Source organism: Somniosus microcephalus, chromosome 4, assembly GCF_052327205.1.
Source record: "Somniosus microcephalus isolate GS21.2 chromosome 4, FLI_Smic_1.0, whole genome shotgun sequence".
In the NCBI taxonomy this organism is placed as follows: domain Eukaryota; kingdom Metazoa; phylum Chordata; class Chondrichthyes; order Squaliformes; family Somniosidae; genus Somniosus; species Somniosus microcephalus.
In genome coordinates, this window is record NC_140990.1 from 238,803,035 (window position 1) to 238,821,277 (window position 18,243).

At 44.2% G+C, this 18,243-nt stretch overlaps 1 protein-coding gene across 1 annotated transcript in view; it reads right to left on the minus strand.

Moving 5' to 3' along the window:
* Nucleotides 1-18,243, minus strand: part of itga4 (integrin alpha 4) — a 198,921-nt gene that overhangs the window by 39,503 nt on the left and 141,175 nt on the right. The window contains exons 18-19 of the mRNA XM_085985973.1: nucleotides 11,834-11,984; nucleotides 613-708 (exon numbers count right to left, since the gene is read on the minus strand). Coding sequence (XP_085842099.1) covers nucleotides 613-708; nucleotides 11,834-11,984 — 247 coding nt within the window. The remainder of the gene's footprint in view (nucleotides 1-612; nucleotides 709-11,833; nucleotides 11,985-18,243) is intronic.

Consider the following 18,243-nt stretch of genomic DNA (forward strand, 5'->3'; position numbering starts at 1 on the left):
AAACTTGCGCTAATACTACTACATATTTAAACTCAAAGGCCAGAAGTTTCTGAAGTAAGAATGGGTGGGTTAGAGGCATGGGGGAAAGTGAAGGTTGAAAAAATGTGAACCCCGACCCCAACCCGCACCCGCCCACTTTCACCTTTCACTCAGGCAGGATGGGGGAGCTGCCAACCCGCTGTCAAGAGGCGGGTTGGCAATTTACATATGATAATGAGCTCTGAAGCCTTTACTTTAACCTGCTTTGCAGGTTTTACTGCAGGTGACCGGGAATTCCAAGGCAGCTGGGGATCCCGGTGGCTGCAACGAGGTGGCCTCAGCCTCGGGGAGCAATGCTTGTGGGCCGGGAGGAGCAGGAGTGCTTCACAGCATGCTGGGAAACCCAACCTTCCAGGTTTCCCACCGTCTCCTTGGTCCCCCCCCCCCCGCATCGTGTAGGTGAGACCCGGCAAAATCCAGGCCAAAGAAAGGGCGCCAAAGTACAAGTTCACCCAGGGCGCCATTTTCCCTAAGGCCAGGCCTGGGCTGAGGTACAAGTGAAAGGACAGTGTGCTAACCCACTACTCCACACAGTTCTCAATTACGTTCCCTTTTTAAATGATCAGATATAACCTTTGATAGAGAATCCATATATAAATGTCCAATGGTGCATTCCAGGCTTGTTGAATCTTCTTCCTCGGTCACATCACACAATATATACTTCTGCACCTGCAATCAAAAAGCACCAACCCGAACTAAGCATCAAACTACTGTCAAATTATTTTTAAGTGCTGCCACTTACAGTTATACATACCAACACATCTTTGACATCTGAAAAAATCTGCAACATTTTACATAACTGCTAAATAAAATTATATTTTACTAATATAACGGAGCCCTAATATCAGTAAAGCTGGGCATTTTGGCATATTTGTGTGGCTACTTTCAAAGTATTGAATAGGTAAAATTTGTTTACACCACATTAAATCTAGCCAGTAATATATTGGCCCAGAGTTTCCTGCAATGGCAATTTCGGTGACGAACGCCATATGTTAGACCATTGCGTGCCCTGATCCTGCAGCGGTGAATCAGAAGCCACGAAAAGAAAATGGAGACCAGCGTTTACCACCTCATGTACTTTGGCATCAGGGTAACGTTGATATGTTGAAGTGGTAACAGTACTGCAATATCCAAGACATTTTATAGAAGAAATTTTGCCTGACTCTTTCCCAAAAAACGCTTATTCAGATTAATGCAGTTAAAAGTGTTTGCCTCGGCAACAAATCCAGCATCTGGACAATGGGGTGGGTCAGCAACCAAAAAGATTTATTACCGGGAGCCAGCCCTTCTCCGCATCAGGACCATGTTTCAAGTAAATGCAATAGAAACAAATCTAGGGAGAGCCTTAAACTGCTCCATCACTCCAAAATGAAATCTCATTAAAAAGTGAAAAATAATGCTTGTCCAAACTAATTTAAATTTAGTGGGAGTGCTCTTATAACTCAAGATCACTCCTACTTTAAAGTGAAGCTTTTCGAGTAAAAGTTAAGCAACACAAAGCAGCTTAGAGGTTTCCTTCTTATCTCATACATCAGCCTATCTGTTCTGCACTTAGACTTTGAGCAAAGTGAGTGACAGAAAGCAGTGGAACTGTGAACTGTTTGCCTAAAATATATTACTCACCAAACTGCCATTTTACAAAAGATAATGGGCCGGATTTTGCAGTCAGCGGCGAATGAATGGCGCTTGCCGTTCATTACACTTGCACTTGCCCAGAGACTTTGTCAGGTTTTGCACTAGAACTTACTGTGATTAATAATCCATTTCAGCGCGGCACCCTCTACAGGGGATCTGGGATCTGTGTGAACAGGGCAAGCAACTGTGTATCTCCTTAACCAATCTTATTGATGACACGTTAATGAGCAGTACAGGCTCTGAACCAGGAAGTGTCAGTTAGAATATTGAATTCAATGTCAAATCAGGTGCAGAAAGCAAAACAAAGAGAGGAAAAGGAAAATTGGATTAAGAGATAAAAGATACATTAAAGAAAATTATTTAACTATTTAAATTTTTTTTAAAGTCTCCAACAATAATTAGAAACTGAAGGAATGAGACTCTACACTTGTAAAAAAGTTAATTTTCAGTGCCAGAGAGGTTGTTCAGCAGCAATTAAGACTTAACATGCCATTAAAAATTTACTTACACTGAAATGGACAAGCCCTAACTTCTTCTGGCAAGTTTAGCGGGTATCTATCATGCAAGTACAGCAACTTCATTCCATTCCATGTATTCCAATGTGAGATAATGTTATAGCGAAGCTTCTGGAGGAGCAGGGCAGCAACTTCCTGATTTCTGCATTTAACTATACATGTGCAGTCGCCGGAAGTTGCTGTCCGATTTACACTTTAATAACGGTGAGCACTGTTAGTGTCATAGGTGCGCTATTACAATGATGCAAGTCTTCAGGAAATTCTGGACCAGTCTTAACACCAGCAATCTTAAAACAGATAACACTGTTTTCCAGAGTTTATTTCACTTATTGGCCCTGTGTTTTTCCACTGTCCTTCTGCCTCTCCCAGGAGTATACATGGCTGTGGGGGTGGGAAATGTTTAGTCATGATGTTCCAGCCATTATGAGATGTGAGGAAGGCTTGATGGATCAGGTGGTCTTGTCCTGCCCGTCAATTTCCTATGCTCGTACCACCCAAACATTAACCGTATTGGTTCATTAAAGGAATTCATACATTTTCGGTTTTCTAGTATAAAGATTTTTCATGTAAACATTTTTTTGCACTCATTTGTAATGAAGACAGACAATTACCATAAATGGGGAAATAATTAAATTGCCTTAATTTGTAAGTTTTTTTTTTAATTAGTTGCTTTGCATCACTTCACAAAAAAATTAGATTGATTAATCATTTTTCAGCTAAGCATTTTTGGTAGGGAAGTGATAATAAATTGTATTCATTAACCTCAAAAAGATTCTAGGCACTTTATAACAATAGCCACTAGATTAGGGGAAACTAGTAACTATATTTTAAGCTATACATTTAAATTCTTATACAAGCAATAACATGACTTCTAATTTTCTAAAGCTTTATACAACAGATTTTGACAATGATTTTGGCTGATTCATAGCAATGTAATGGGTATAGTTCATGACAATTTCAGTACACTTCCACCTTGAAAAATATGAACAAAATTACTTATTTAATTCTCTTTTTGCAGCTTAAGTACTGTATAGATTATGTTATTGTTGAACTAAAAATGCACATAAGTGGTGTATTAAAGTTTGCCACATTCATAGCTGTGGGGCTGGAGATGTGTCAATAATTATAAAATGGCAGAACATTCCTCTTCCTTTTTCAAAAACCAATGCATTTCAGTTCCTGTTACCTCTTCAATAGGGAATTGTGTTCAAAAGCTACCACATAGTAGACTGCACATCTCATTCCAAGAATAATGAATTGTACACTATGTACAGCAATACAAATGAAAATATATTTGGGCTCAAGACAGAAAAACCATGGTTTTTCCCTCAAGTGACTTGTTACACAATAGGCCAGAAGGCTAAGGTTGATGTACATTGTTTTCATCAGAGCCGGATTAAGATTGGGTGACCATACACCCCCGTTTTCCAGGGACAGTCCCCAAATGAGGTACTGTGTCCCCAGGCAAACAATGTCCCCGGTTCAGGAAACTCGTCCCCAAATACGTGCGGGTTCAAATCAGGAGCCATGTGACCCCGAACTTCCTTGTGGTCAGTCAATAAAATGGGCACGGCTGTGCGGTGGCACAGGTTCCGATTATTGGAGGCATATCAATCTCCTGTTTTCAACCAGTAGAAGGGGTGGACTCACTGAGGGACTTTAATTTATGCAGAGATCGTGCTCTGTGGCCACAGTACGCATGTTCCGACCCCAACCCCCACCCCCACCAAATCCCCGGATAGTCCTGTGAAATTTGGTTGAAGAGAAATCGACCCCGGAGCCAAAATGTCCGAATAACGGGGGCCACTGGTAACCAGACTAATGAGCGGCGGCTGGAGCTGGGCCGTGTAGATGTCCTGGGAGCCGAATCAGAGCACACTCGGCGGCCTCGGATGGCGTGGCTGGGGGGGGCGGCGTGGTGATTGCGGCCGGCAGATGCTGTGAACAGCGCCCGCATTATTCAGGCGGAAAGTTCTGCCGTTGCTTTTTGCAGATTCAGTTTGCATCAAAATAACAAAACATTTTCCTTGCTACGCTGCGCAACCTACATTTTCCTTCCTGGCTACTTTGCTGTGCTACCACCCTGTGTGTCCCCGGATTCACTTTAGAAAATATGGTCACCCTAAGTTAAAAATTCTTATCAGGCTGCTCCGCAACACAGCACAACCTTTCCTCCCCGAAACACCACACAACCTAACCCCCCGATCCATTAAATTATGCTTAAATGAAACTTAAATCATATCGCAATATTGTACACTTAAATGATACATATTTGCATAGGACCCTTGGCAGGGACCCCTGGGCAAGAACCCCATAGTCCCATGCATTCAGCTACTCTTGGTTTTCTTAAAGGTGCAGGTGCAGTTTTTTAAAAAATTTGTGCTTATAAATTCAGTTCCTTTATTTAACACTAATAATATATTGCAAATTATATATGTTTAGAAATTTTGCAAAAACCTACTGCTAAAGAGCTAATTAATAATCAGTATAAATGGTAAATATTCTGCTAAGGCAGCTGTGGACTGTGCAAAATTTGGCTGAAATGGCTGAGCAGCAATTTCTCAAAGCCCAGTTTTCCAAAGTCCTGCAAATACTTCTGAACATTATAATGGAGAAATGGCTCAAACATACGCCAGTATGTCACAGAATGTGAACTTGGTGTCTGCTATTGTAAGGGGCCAGTAGGAATTACAGGGGCTAGTAGGAATTACAGGGGCCAGTAGGAATTACAGGGGCCAGTAGGAATTACAGGGGCCAGTAGGAATTACAGGGGCCAGCAGGAATTACAGGGGCTAGCAGGAATTACAGGGGCTAGCAGGAATTACAGGGGCCAGTAGGCATTACAGGGGCCAGTAGGAATTACAGGGGCCAGTAGGCATTACAGGGGCCAGTAGGCATTACAGGGGCCAGTAGGAATTACAGGGGCCAGTAGGCATTACAGGGGCTAGCAAGAATAATAGGGGCCAGTAGGCATTACAGGGGCTAGCAAGAATAACAGGGGCTAGGCATTACAGGGGCCAGCAGGAATTACAGGGGCCAGTAGGAATTACAGGGCCCAGTAGGAATTACAGGGGCCAGCAGGAATTACAGGGGCCAGCAGGAATTACAGGGGCTAGCAGGAATTACAGGGGCTAGCAGGAATTACAGGGGCCAGTAGGAATTACAGGGCCCAGTAGGAATTACAGGGGCTAGCAGGAATTACAGGGGCTAGCAGGAATTACAGGGGCCAGTAGGAATTACAGGGGCCAGTAGGAATTACAGGGGCCAGTAGGAATTACAGGGGCCAGTAGGAATTACAGGGGCCAGTAGGCATTACAGGGGCTAGCAGGAATTACAGGGGCCAGTAGGAATTACAGGGGCCAGTAGGAATTACAGGGGCCAGTAGGCATTACAGGGGCCAGTAGGCATTACAGGGGCCAGTAGGCATTACAGGGGCCAGTAGGCATTACAGGGGCCAGTAGGCATTACAGGGGCCAGTAGGCATTACAGGGGCCAGTAGGCATTACAGGGGCCAGTAGGAATTACAGGGGCCAGTAGGAATTACAGGGGCCAGCAGGAATTACAGGGGCCAGCAGGAATTACAGGGGCCAGTAGGAATTACAGGGGCCAGTAGGCATTACAGGGGCCAGTAGGAATTACAGGGGCTAGCAGGCATTACAGGGGCCAGTAGGCATTACAGGGGCCAGTAGGAATTACAGGGGCCAGTAGGAATTACAGGGGCCAGTAGGAATTACAGGGGCTAGCAGGAATTACAGGGGCCAGTAGGAATTACAGGGGCCAGTAGGCATTACAGGGGCCAGTAGGCATTACAGGGGCCAGTAGGAATTACAGGGGCCAGTAGGAATTACAGGGGCCAGTAGGAATTACAGGGGCCAGTAGGAATTGCAGGGGCCAGTAGGAATTACAGGGGCCAGTAGGCATTACAGGGGCCAGTAGGCATTACAGGGGCCAGCAGGAATTACAGGGGCCAGTAGGCATTACAGGGGCCAGCAGGAATTACAGGGGCCAGTAGGAATTACAGGGGCCAGTAGGAATTACAGGGGCTAGCAGGAATTACAGGGGCCAGTAGGAATTACAGGGGCCAGCAGGAATTACAGGGGCCAGCAGGAATTACAGGGGCCAGTAGGAATTACAGGGGTCAGTAGGCATTACAGGGGCCAGTAGGAATTACAGGGGCCAGTAGGAATTGCAGGGGCCAGTAGGAATTACAGGGGCCAGTAGGAATTACAGGGGCCAGTAGGAATTACAGGGGCCAGTAGGAATTACAGGGGCCAGTAGGAATTACAGGGGCCAGTAGGAATTACAGGGGCCAGTAGGCATTACAGGGGCCAGCAGGAATTACAGGGGCCAGTAGGAATTACAGGGGCCAGTAGGAATTACAGGGGTCAGTAGGCATTACAGGGGCCAGTAGGAATTACAGGGGCCAGTAGGAATTGCAGGGGCCAGTAGGAATTGCAGGGGCCAGTAGGAATTACAGGGGCCAGTAGGAATTACAGGGGCCAGTCGGCATTACAGGGGCCAGTAGGAATTACAGGGGCCAGTAGGAATTACAGGGGCCAGTAGGAATTACAGGGGCCAGTAGGAATTACAGGGGCCAGTAGGAATTACAGGGGCCAGTAGGAATTACAGGGGCCAGTAGGCATTACAGGGGCCAGTAGGCATTACAGGGGCTAGCAGGAATTACAGAAGCAGTTGCACGATTTAAAAAAAGAGAGCACAAAGATAAGGGAAGATTGCTATAAATTAGAGCACAGGACATAATGGATTTGAAAGTAAGTATTAGTTGTTAAAAAGTGCTATGAGACAGAGAGAGAGAGAGAAGTCTTAAATCAGGTGTATATCTACACTTCAGCATCAAAGGTAGCTTTATATAAAGCAAGCCAGTCATTTACTGTTTTTTTTCCTGATTTGGTAACTTCAAGGAAAAAAGCAGTGGTTTGTTAGCACAGCCAATCTACAGAAACTTCCCTCAACATCTAGGCTCTAATTGATCTCAGGAGATACCTATATTGCCATTATATGGCCTTAAAGCAATAGTCCAGGTTATACATAACCACTTTTGCAGCTTAACATTAGAACTGTGCTCCAGCTCAATGATGAGAAACATTACAAGATCAATTAATATTTTTGTTTTTTTAAATGCTATTTAGCAAGTAAGATAGTAAAAAATTTAAATAGATGGGTTATACAAATTACATTCTAAATTCCCTCTGGGATCAATTACCTATGGAATTCACTTTGTGGGGCCTTTTCAAGGCCCAGAATTGGACCTGTGCCTGCTCTCAGCTGGGCCTATGAGGTATGAGCTGGACAGAATTTCTGAGGGAGCCTGGAACACCCCAAAGGTTTCCTTCAATGTTATGGGAGCAGGCCGAAAAAGTTTCCATCCCCTTCCCAGAGTGCAATTTGGCAGGGAACTTAAGAGGGGCAGAAAGCCGGTGGATTTGGGTTCCACCAGAATCACACTGCCCTGCTGGTCAGAATTTCCTCTCTTTTTACACTCATATTGATGACTTGGGTGAAAAGTTAAAGCAGTTACTTACCTTTTTAAAAAATAATATCACTTAACTCATCACTAACATCAGGCTGTAGAAACCTGTTCCACAGTCACCAATGCTAGATAAGCAAGTCCCCTTACGCCTATTGTAAGGGGAACAGATAGGCGTTTCTGTGGCCGCAAACGTGACTCCAGGATGGTTTGTTGCCTCCCTGGGGCCAGGGTCATGGATGTCACTGAGCGGCTACAGGGCATTCTTAAGGGGGAGGGTGAGCAGGCAGAGGTCGTGGTCCACATTGGGACCAACGACATAGGTAGGAAGGGGGATGAGGTCCTGCATCAAGAATTTAGGGAGCTAGGTAACAGATTAAAGAGCAGGACCTCAAAGGTTGTAATCTCTGGATTACTCCCAGTGCCACGTGCTAGTGAGTATAGGAATAGGAGGATAGTGCAGATGAATGCGTGGCTAAAGAGTTGGTGTAGGAGGGAGGGTTTTAGTTTCCTGGATCACTGGGCCTGCTTCTGGGAAAGGTGGGACTTGTACAAGTCGGACGGGTTGCACCTGAACCAGAACGGGACAAATATCCTTGCGGGGAGGTTTGCTAGCACTATTGGGGGGGGTTTAAACTAACTTGGCAGGGGGATGGGATACAGAGGGGAGCTGAAATAGGGGGTGATGTGCTGCCAATTATAGAGAAAAAAACAAGTCAGCTTGGTAGACAGGGCAAATATATAAGGGCAAGGCTGGATGGCATCTATTTTAATGCAAGGAGTCTTGCAAATAAGGTGGATGAACTGAAGGTGTTGATAAACACATGGGAGTATGATATTGTTGCTATCACGGAGACATGGTTGAGGGAGGGGCAAGACTGGCAGCTCAATATTCCGGGGTACAGAATCTTCAGGCGAGACAGAGGGGGAGGTAAGAGGAGGGGGTGTCACAATATTAATTAAGGAGTCAATTACTGCTGTAAGGAGGGATGATATATTAGCAGGTTCCTCTAATGAGGCCATATGGGTGGAGCTTAAAAACAAAAAGGGGGCAAGCACTTTGCTGGGAGTGTACTATATGCCTCCAAACAGTCAGGGGGAGATAGAGGAACAGATATGTAGGCAAATCTCAGAGAAATGTGCAAATAATAGGGTAATAATAATGGGGGATTTCAACTTCCCCAATATTAACTGGGATAGTCAGAGTGTGAAAGGCTCAGAGGGTGTAGAATTCTTAAAGTGCATCCAGGAGAGCTTTTTGAGCCAGCATGTAGAAAGTCCTACAAGAGAGGGGGCGGTACTGGACCTAATTCTAGGGAATGTGGCCGGCCAAGTGGAAAAAGTGCTCGTAGGTGAGCACTTTGGTGACAGTGACCATAATATGGTGAGATTTAAGGTGGTCATGGAAAAGGACAGGGATGGGCCGGAAATAAAGGTTCTAAATTGGGGGAAGGCCGATTTTAATAGGATAAGGCAGGATCTGGCCAAAATGGACTGGGATCAGCTACTTGTAGGAAAATCCGCATCGGAGCAATGGGAGGCTTTCAGAAGGGAGATTGAGATCATACAATGGCAACATGTTCCCGTAAAGGTCAAGGGTGGTTCCAAAAACCACAGGGAACCTTGGATGTCAGGGGATATACGAGAATGGATTAGGAAAAAAAGGAGGGCTTTTGGCAGATACAAAACGCTAAAGACGGAGGAAGCCCTAAAGGAGTACAAAAAGTACAGGGGGATACTAAAAAAAGAAATTAGGAGATCAAGGAGGGGCCATGAAATAACACTGGCGAGCAAAATAAAGGAAAATCCTAAGATGTTTTATAAGTATATTAAGGGTAAGAGGATAACTAGGGAAAAAACAGGGCCCATTAGGGACAAAAGTGGCAATCTGTGTGTGGAGCCGGAAGATGTAGGAGGGGTTCTAAATGAATTTTTTGCATCTGTTTTCACTATGGAGGAGGACGATGTAGACATAGAAATAGGGCAGGGGGACTGTGATATGCTCGAACATATTAACATCGAGAGGGAGGAGGTATTGGCGGTTTTATCAGGCCTAAAAATGGATAAATCCCCAGGCCCGGACGAAATGTATCCCAGGCTGCTGTGTGAGGCAAAGGAAGAGATTGCTGGGGCTCTAACACATATATTCAGGACCTCTCTGGCCACAGGGGATGTGCCAGAGGACTGGAGAACCGCTAATGTAGTACCATTATTCAAGAAGGGAAGTAGGGAAAAACCGGGGAACTACAGGCCAGTGAGCCTAACATCAGTGGTAGGAAAATTATTGGAAAAAATTCTGAGGGACAAAATTAGTCTCCACTTGGAGAGGCAAGGATTAATCAGGGATAGTCAACATGGCTTTGTCAAGGGAAGATCATGTCTGACTAATTTGATTGAATTTTTTGAGGGGGTGACTAGGTGTGTGGATGAGGGTAACGCAGTGGATGTGGTATACATGGATTTCAGTAAGGCCTTCGATAAAGTCCCGCACAGGAGACTGGTCAAGAAGGTAAGAGCCCATGGAATCCAGGGTGCCTTGGCACATTGGATACAAAACTGGCTTAGTGGCAGAAGGCAGAGGGTGATGGTCGAAGGTTGTTTTTGTGACTGGAAGCCTGTGGCCAGTGGGGTACCACAAGGGTCGGTGCTGGGTCCCTTGCTGGTTGTGGTCTACATTAATGACTTGGATATGAATGTAAAAGGTATGATCAGTAAGTTCGCGGATGATACAAAAATTGGTAGGGTGGTAAATAGCGAGGAGGGTAGCCTCAGTCTGCAGGACGATATAGATGGGTTGGTCAGATGGGCGGAACAGTGGCAAATGGAATTTAATCCGGAAAAGTGCGAGGTGATGCACTTTGGGGGGGCTAACAAGGCAAGGGAATACACAATGAATGGTAAGACCCTAGGCAAGACGGAAGGGCAGAGGGATCTGGGTGTGCAAGTACACAGATCCCTGAAGGCGGCGGAACAGGTGGATAAGGTGGTAAAAAAGGCATATGGGATACTTGCCTTCATTAGCCGAGGTATAGAATACAAGAGCAAGGAGGTTATGATGGAGCTGTATAAAACACTAGTTAGGCCACAGCTGGAATACTGTGTGCAGTTCTGGTCGCCACACTACAGGAAGGATGTGATCGCTTTGGAGAGGGTGCAGAGGAGATTCACCAGGATGTTACCAGGGCTGGAGCGCTTCAGCTATAAAGAAAGACTGGGCAGATTGGGTTTGTTTTCCTTGGAGCAGAGGAGGCTGAGGGGGGACATGATTGAGGTGTACAAAATTATGAGGGGCATAGATAGGATGGATACTGAAGAGCTTTTTCCCTTAGTAGAAGGGTCAATAACTAGGGGGCATAGATTCAAGGTAAAGGGCAGGAGGTTTAGAGGGGATTTGAGAAAGAACTTTTTCACCCAGAGGGTGGTTGGAGTCTGGAACTCACTGCCTGAAAGGGTTGTGGAGGCAGGAACCCTCACAACATTTAAGAAGCATTTGGATGAGCACTTGAAATGCCATAACATACAAGGCTACGGACCAAATGCTGGAATATGGGATTAGATTAGACAGGGCTTGATGGCCGGCACGGACACGATGGGCCGAAGGGCCTCTATCCGTGCTGTATAACTCTAAGACAAAAATAATACAATATCTACATGAATGCCTCAAATTCCCATGGACATGAAACAAGAGAATCTGCCTATTGAGTGCACTGACTTATGTAGGCAAACTATATACAGTATTGTAATTTAAATTCATTTTTGATTGTATCATTACATTACTCAGCAAAATGTGGTCAAACATTCCTGGTAATCCTATTTCTCGCATTTAATATTGTTTTTTACTCAATAATTTGATGACAATGCTGGGATTAATTCTAGTATTACATGCATCATGAACGTGATACAGCTGTGTGAGGATCATTACAGTGATAGTGTTATTTCAAAATGGCCTATTTGAAATGACAGCTTCAACATCAGTGAAAGACACATTTCAATCTGCAATGATACAGGTTAATGTTTCATTATACTACTACACAGGCCTAAGTTAGGACACCCTCTGATCAAAGTATGGCATGCTAACTCTGTCACCCAGAGGCCGAGCTAGATTGATTAAATGTCATTCACAAACTTACATTTTGTCAACACACATTGTACGTACCACTTCAACCATTTTGATAAAGTACAAGTCCTTGGATAATTTAATATTAAGAGTGGTTGAGTATGCATCATCTCCTGCATTGAACAGAGATACATTCAGCATGATCCTCGTCACCTCCTGAACTGCCAGATAAGATTTGTTTGCATGGAGCCTAGGAAACAAAACCATTCAATCTATATTGTTATATAAAAGATCACATTGCACAGGATTTTCTGACCATGCCATACTGTATAAGCTCTCACCAGGTATGGCTCTCTGCTGGGAATGTAAAGCAGGAAAATTATCCTTTTATTCTAACCACTGTAGATTTTTGTACTATATGGATAAATGATATACAACAAAGTTGTGAAGTAATTATTATCCCTATCACGTCCTTCTTCCTATGTGCAATCCCAATAGTCTCTACAACAATCCAGACCCAGGTCAACAAGAAAGATACTCGAATTGAAAATGATCAGCCAAAGATAATGTTTTTATACTCCTGATTTCAATACTGTGATCTTTATCTTGCATTTCCTATTAAAGTAAAATCACAGGTTTCAATATATGCACATAGATTGATGTATCGTGACTGTTTTCCTGCCAGAAAAACAAGACATTTGTAATATATTCTGGCTTTTAACCAGCACATTAGTCACAGAACACCTTTGGGAAGAAATCTGGCACATAGACAAGAAGCAGAAGGTGAAAAAATAACATTTAGGTTTTAGGGCAACTGCTAACAATAAACACAGTATACTAGAAAAATGTACTTTTACTACAACAGGAAGATACATTTTCACTTTCAGCAACATTTCTGCATTCCTTTTTTTTGGCAAAGAATAACATTTCAACTATTTCCCTGAGAGTGTGTTATCTGGCTCATGATGATGTTTCCATGGTGCTGCCAATGAGATGCCCACCAGCCTGGTGCCGAGCATACAGCAGAGCACCAGGTGTGCATCTGGGAGCGTGACAAGGGTACACTAAAGACTTCCACTGATGAATAATCTTTTTCTGTCCTACATAAAATTATCTGGCATAGCACAAAGTCAGACACTAATGCAAAGTACTGGCATTGAAAATAATAAAAGTAAATGTGTTTAAATAATTTGCTGCAATTCAGAACTATGTGGAACAGAAAAATAATTGAAAGTGTTGTGATCAAACCGATAATAAACTGTACACAACTCCAACACAACCATTATTATTTCTTGTTTTACTATTATAACTACTAGTATTTTGGTCTAATCATCACAGCATTGTCTACTTCTCACTCCCCCAAAAATTCTAATTTAATGCAGTAATTATGCTATTCAAGAAAGGAGGGAGAGAGAAAACAGTGAACTATAGACCAGTTAGCCTGACATCAGTAGTAGGGAAAATGCTAGAATCTATTATTAGGGATGTGGTAACAGAACACTTAGAAAATCATAATATAATTGGGCAGAGTCATCACAGATTTATGAAAGGGAAATCGTGTTTGACAAATCTGTTAAGAGTTTTTTGAGATTGTAACTAACAAGGTAGATAAGGGGCAATTTGGATTTTCAAAAAGCATTGGATAAGGTGCCACACAAAAGGTTATTACACAAAATTAGGGCTCATGGGATTGGGGATTGATTAACAGAGTGAAAACAGAGAGTAGGAATAAACGGGTAATTTTTGGGTTGGCAGGCTGTAACTAGTAGGGTACTGTAAGGATCAGTGCTTGGGCCTCAGCTATTTACAATCTATGTCAATGACTTAGATGAGGGGACCAAGTGTAATGTATCTAAGATACAAAGCTAAGTGGGAAAGTAAGTTGTGAGGAGGATGCAGAGAGGCTGCAAAGGGATATAGACAAACTAAGTGAGTGGGCAAGAACATGGCAAATGGAATATAATGTGGAGAAATGTGAAGTTTTCCACTTTGCTAGGAAAAATAGAAAAGCAGAATATTTTTTAAATGGTGAGAGATTGGGAAATGTTGGTATTCAGAGGGACCTGGGTGTCCTTGTACACGAATCACAGAAAGTTAACTTGCAGGTACAGCAAGCAATTAGGAAAGCAAATGGTATGTTAGCCTTTATTACAAAAGGATTGGAATACAAGACTAAAGAAGTCTTACTTCAATTATATAGAGCCTTGGTGAGACTGCACCTGGATTACTATGTACAGTTTTGGTCTCCTTATCTGAGGAAGGATATACTTGAAATAAAAACAGAAAAAAATGCTGGAAATACTCAGCAGATCAGGCAGCATCTGTGGAGAAACAGAGTTAACGTTTTAGGTCGATGACCTGTCGTTAGGTTCTGACATCCACAGTATTTTGATTTTGTAAAAGGATATGCTTGCCTTAGAGGGAGTGCAACAAAAGTTCACCAGACTGATTCCTGGGATGGGGGGATTGTCCGATGAAGAGAGATTGAGTAGACTAGGCCTATATCCTCTAGAGTTTAGAAGAATGAGAAGTGATCTCATTAAAATGTATAAAATACTTAAGGGGCTTGACAGGGTAGATGCAGGGAGGATGTTTCCCCTGGTTGGGGAGTCTAAAAGAGCATGGGGCAAACATGTAAAAGATAAACAGTAAAGTTAGACTTCCCATTGTTTTTCAGTTATATTGAGTTTGATCCATATAGAGCTGTAAGACTTGAGAATGTGAGACTCCACTCCCACTGCAGCTTAAGAAAATACTTCAAATTATCCTTTTAAAATATTCCTTCCGATGCTAACATAGAATATACAGCACAGAAACAGGCCATTCGGCCCAACTAGTCGGTGCTGGTGTTTATACTCCACACGTGTCGCCTTCCATTCCATCCACCTCATCTCAGCCTTTCAGCATATCTTTCTATTCCCCTTTCTCTCATGTACTCGTCTAGTTTCCTTTGAAAGCATCTAAGCTATTTGCCTCAACCACTTCCTGTGCTAGCAAGTTCCACATTCTAACCACTCTCTTGAGTAAAGAAATGTATTTTATATTTCCCTATTGGATTTGTTAGTAACTATCTTGTATTTATGGTGCCTAATTTTGGATTCTCCCACAAGTGGAAACATTCTCTCCACATCTACCTTTGCAACTTTGAAAATATGGTTGTATCTTACAAATCATATAATGTATTGCAGAGCAGTAAACTGTATTTTGGCAGTGGTGAATGTACCTTCAATCCGTTAACCTAAGTTGCCAACTTCAGGTGCGTTGCTGTGGGGAAAGGAGGCCAAGTGAGCCATCCACCGAGGGAAGGGAAATGAGAGGAACAGTCCTCTCGGAGCTCTAACCTGCACCTTGTAGACCTTTTACCCCCCTGTTCTATGACCAACCCAAAAATGGTCAACTGAAGTTGTATGGGTTAAGAACAATTGAATCTAGTGGCCTAGAAATTCAGTTGGCGCCGCGCCAGGGCTTTAGCGCCGGAAATTTAGCGCCGGCGCTAAGTCCCCCTGCGCGCGCCAAAAATTCAGTAGCGCCGCGCCCAAACGGCTGCCGGCGCTACAGGAGGGTGTCAGCGCCTCAAAATGGGTGCTGACTGCCGCATTGCGGCGCAATTCCAGCGCTGCGGCACCCGATGCGGTGCGGCAGGCTGGGGAAGTGCAGGCCTCCTCCTTCAGTTAAGGAAGAGCTGCCTGCACCCGCCCGCTGGCCGTTGAAATCTTGAAAAAAATGAGCCCGGCACCTCGGAGAAGTGCCGGGCTCGCAGGCCAGATGCATCTGTTCCGCGGGGGGGGGGTGGAGGAGTCCAGGGAGGGAGGTGCGGGCAGGCGGCCGGCGGGAAAGCGGCCGGCCGCTGCGCGACCTTAATGCGCCGGCGCTAACTCGCGTAGGACTCTGCTGAAACATCGTTAGTTGCGGCTGCCACGGGCGAGGCGGCCGCAACTCAATTTCGGCGTTGGGGCCCGTCACCACGGCAACCGGGACGCTGTGCACACCGATGACGTCATCGGTGCCGGCGCAGCGCAACCGGTCTAACGCCGATGGCAGGGCCCCACTGAATTTACAAACCGGCCATAACTCCGGCGCTAGGCCCTCTAGCGCCTCAAATGGGGCGCTAACCCTACTGAATTTTCAGCCCAGTATGTTTTAGTTTTAAACTATTATTTTTCATTTTATGTAAACTGTCATAAAAATAACCTTTAAAAAAATGAATGTGTACCACCACAATCAATAAGGGAGGTGGGGCGGGGGAGAAAGAGGAAAAGTAAGATGGGGAAAAATTCAGTTGTTTGCACCTTAAGAGGGCGCTAATGGGGCGCAAAGCAACTAGCGCTCGGACGCGGCGATGTTTGCGCTGCTCGCAAAATTAACTAGACGTTTTGCGGCGGCGCTAAACACTACCGCCACGATCTCTTGCGCCGGCAGATTGTGACATCAGTCGAGTGCGCAACGCCCCGTTAGTGCCCCGGACTGGATATTGAGTGGCGCCCCCTGCCTTACCGCCTGCCGCTAGCAATGACAGGTTGAGGGGAGCGTTATGCTGTCAGAAAGGGACTAGGGGAGCGCTATTTAAAGGCGACTGCTTCCTGCCTTTTTTGTCGGTGACATTTTTGCACCACGCATTCTGAGAGAGAGACTTCTGGAGAGATTCAACGCTGTGTGAAGGAGTTTTGAGTACTGAGCAGCATTTTGCAGGTTTATTTTGATTTGCCCTTCCTTGCTTCGCCAGCGCTCTGAGGTAGCGCCTCGCTCCTCGGCCTTTGCGCCTTAAGACAGGTGTGAAGCGCCTGATTTAGTGCTTCAATCACCTCCAGGGGCGATAAAAGCCAAGTTTGCTGTCGGAGGCGATAATTAGCACCAGGCACTAAACTTTGCGCACGGCCGACAATGGCGCGATACTGAATTTTTCCCCCACAGAGTTTAGGCAGTTTAGAAGGGAAAATAAGCTTTAGGTAAATAGGTTATAAGGAGATTGAAAGGTTGTAAAGAAATTAAACAGGAAAAAATAGTAAAAATAAATTAGGATAATGGAAGGCAAAGGAAAAAAAGGAAAAATTGCCAAATCATGGGAATCCAAACTAAAGTGTATGTATATTAAAGCACAGTGTATAAGAAATAAAATTATGGAACTAGGATCGTCAATTAAAATAGAAAATCATTACATAATAGCAATAATTGAAACATGGCTGTAGCTGGGTCAGGATTGGCAATTAAATATTCCTGTATATAAAACTTTCAGGAGTGATAGGGAATGAGGAAAGGGGGGCTTGGTAGTGGTATTAATTGGAGGAAATGTCACAGCACTGCTGCACAAGGACTTTACCAGAGAAGTGGTCCAAACAGAATCCTTTAGATTGAGCTGAGGACTAGAAAGGTATTGCCACATTACTGGGAATACATTATAGACCATTAATCAGTGGACAGGAAATGGAGGAAGACATTTGTAGACAAAAAGATGCATGTTAACAATAGAGTTTGGATTGTAGGAAATTTTATTTATCCAAAAAATAAAGGGAAAATGTAGTAAGGAAGGCCAATTTTTTTTTTGCATTTTGTTCAGGCCTGTTTTCTCAGCCAATATGTTGCTATTCCAACAAGCAGGAAAGCTCTGCTTGACCTAGCTCTGGGTAATCAAGCAGAGCAAGTAAGCAATTTAAAAGTAAGGGAACATTTGGGAAACAATACCATAATATAATTAGGTTTAGTGTAAGTACAGAAAAGAAAAATAAACATTGAGGACAAGGATACATGACTCGAAAAAGCTAATTAAATTGAGATAAAGAGGAACATTGACCAGATTAAATAGAAGGAAAAAACTGACAGATGGAACCATACGTCAACAATGAGAAATATTTAAGTAGGTGATGGAAAGATTATAAATTAAGAATAGTTCAGTTAGGAAGAAAAGGAAGTGCATCAAAGAATGAGATTCCATTGATAAATAGAAAGACTGGGCTGGATTTTGTGGGGGGTCAGCGGGTGTGATCGGTGGCGGGTCGGGTGGGAAAGTGTTTTTTTCCCAATGGTTTTTTTCCCAGCTTTTTGGATTTGACAGGTCGCCACCCCCCACCCCCCAATTTCCCGCTGTGCCTAGAGCTCATCTGTGAAGCTGAGGCGGGAGGTCAGTGGCCATTGAATCTGCTGATGAGTTGACAGCTTCAAATGTCAAGTCAAAGCTCCCAGCTGATTGAGCCAAGTCCCCTTAACCACTAGCTTCTCTAAACTGCATTTCCACTACAGATTCAGGACGCTGCAAGTCTTTATACAAGTCTGACCTCATTACCTCTCCCACCAATGACAGATCGCTTCTATCATCTCTACTTCACCTGCCATCTATTCCATCAGAATGGGTGCCCTTGAAACTCTCTCACCTTGGTCCTCAGAATCTCACCACGATCAGCCCCAACACCAGCATCACCAGGCACACACGCATCACCAGGCACACCAGCAGTACCAACAACACCACCCTTCTCCGCAATCAACTGATGCTGCATAGGTCACAGGGCATCAGCACC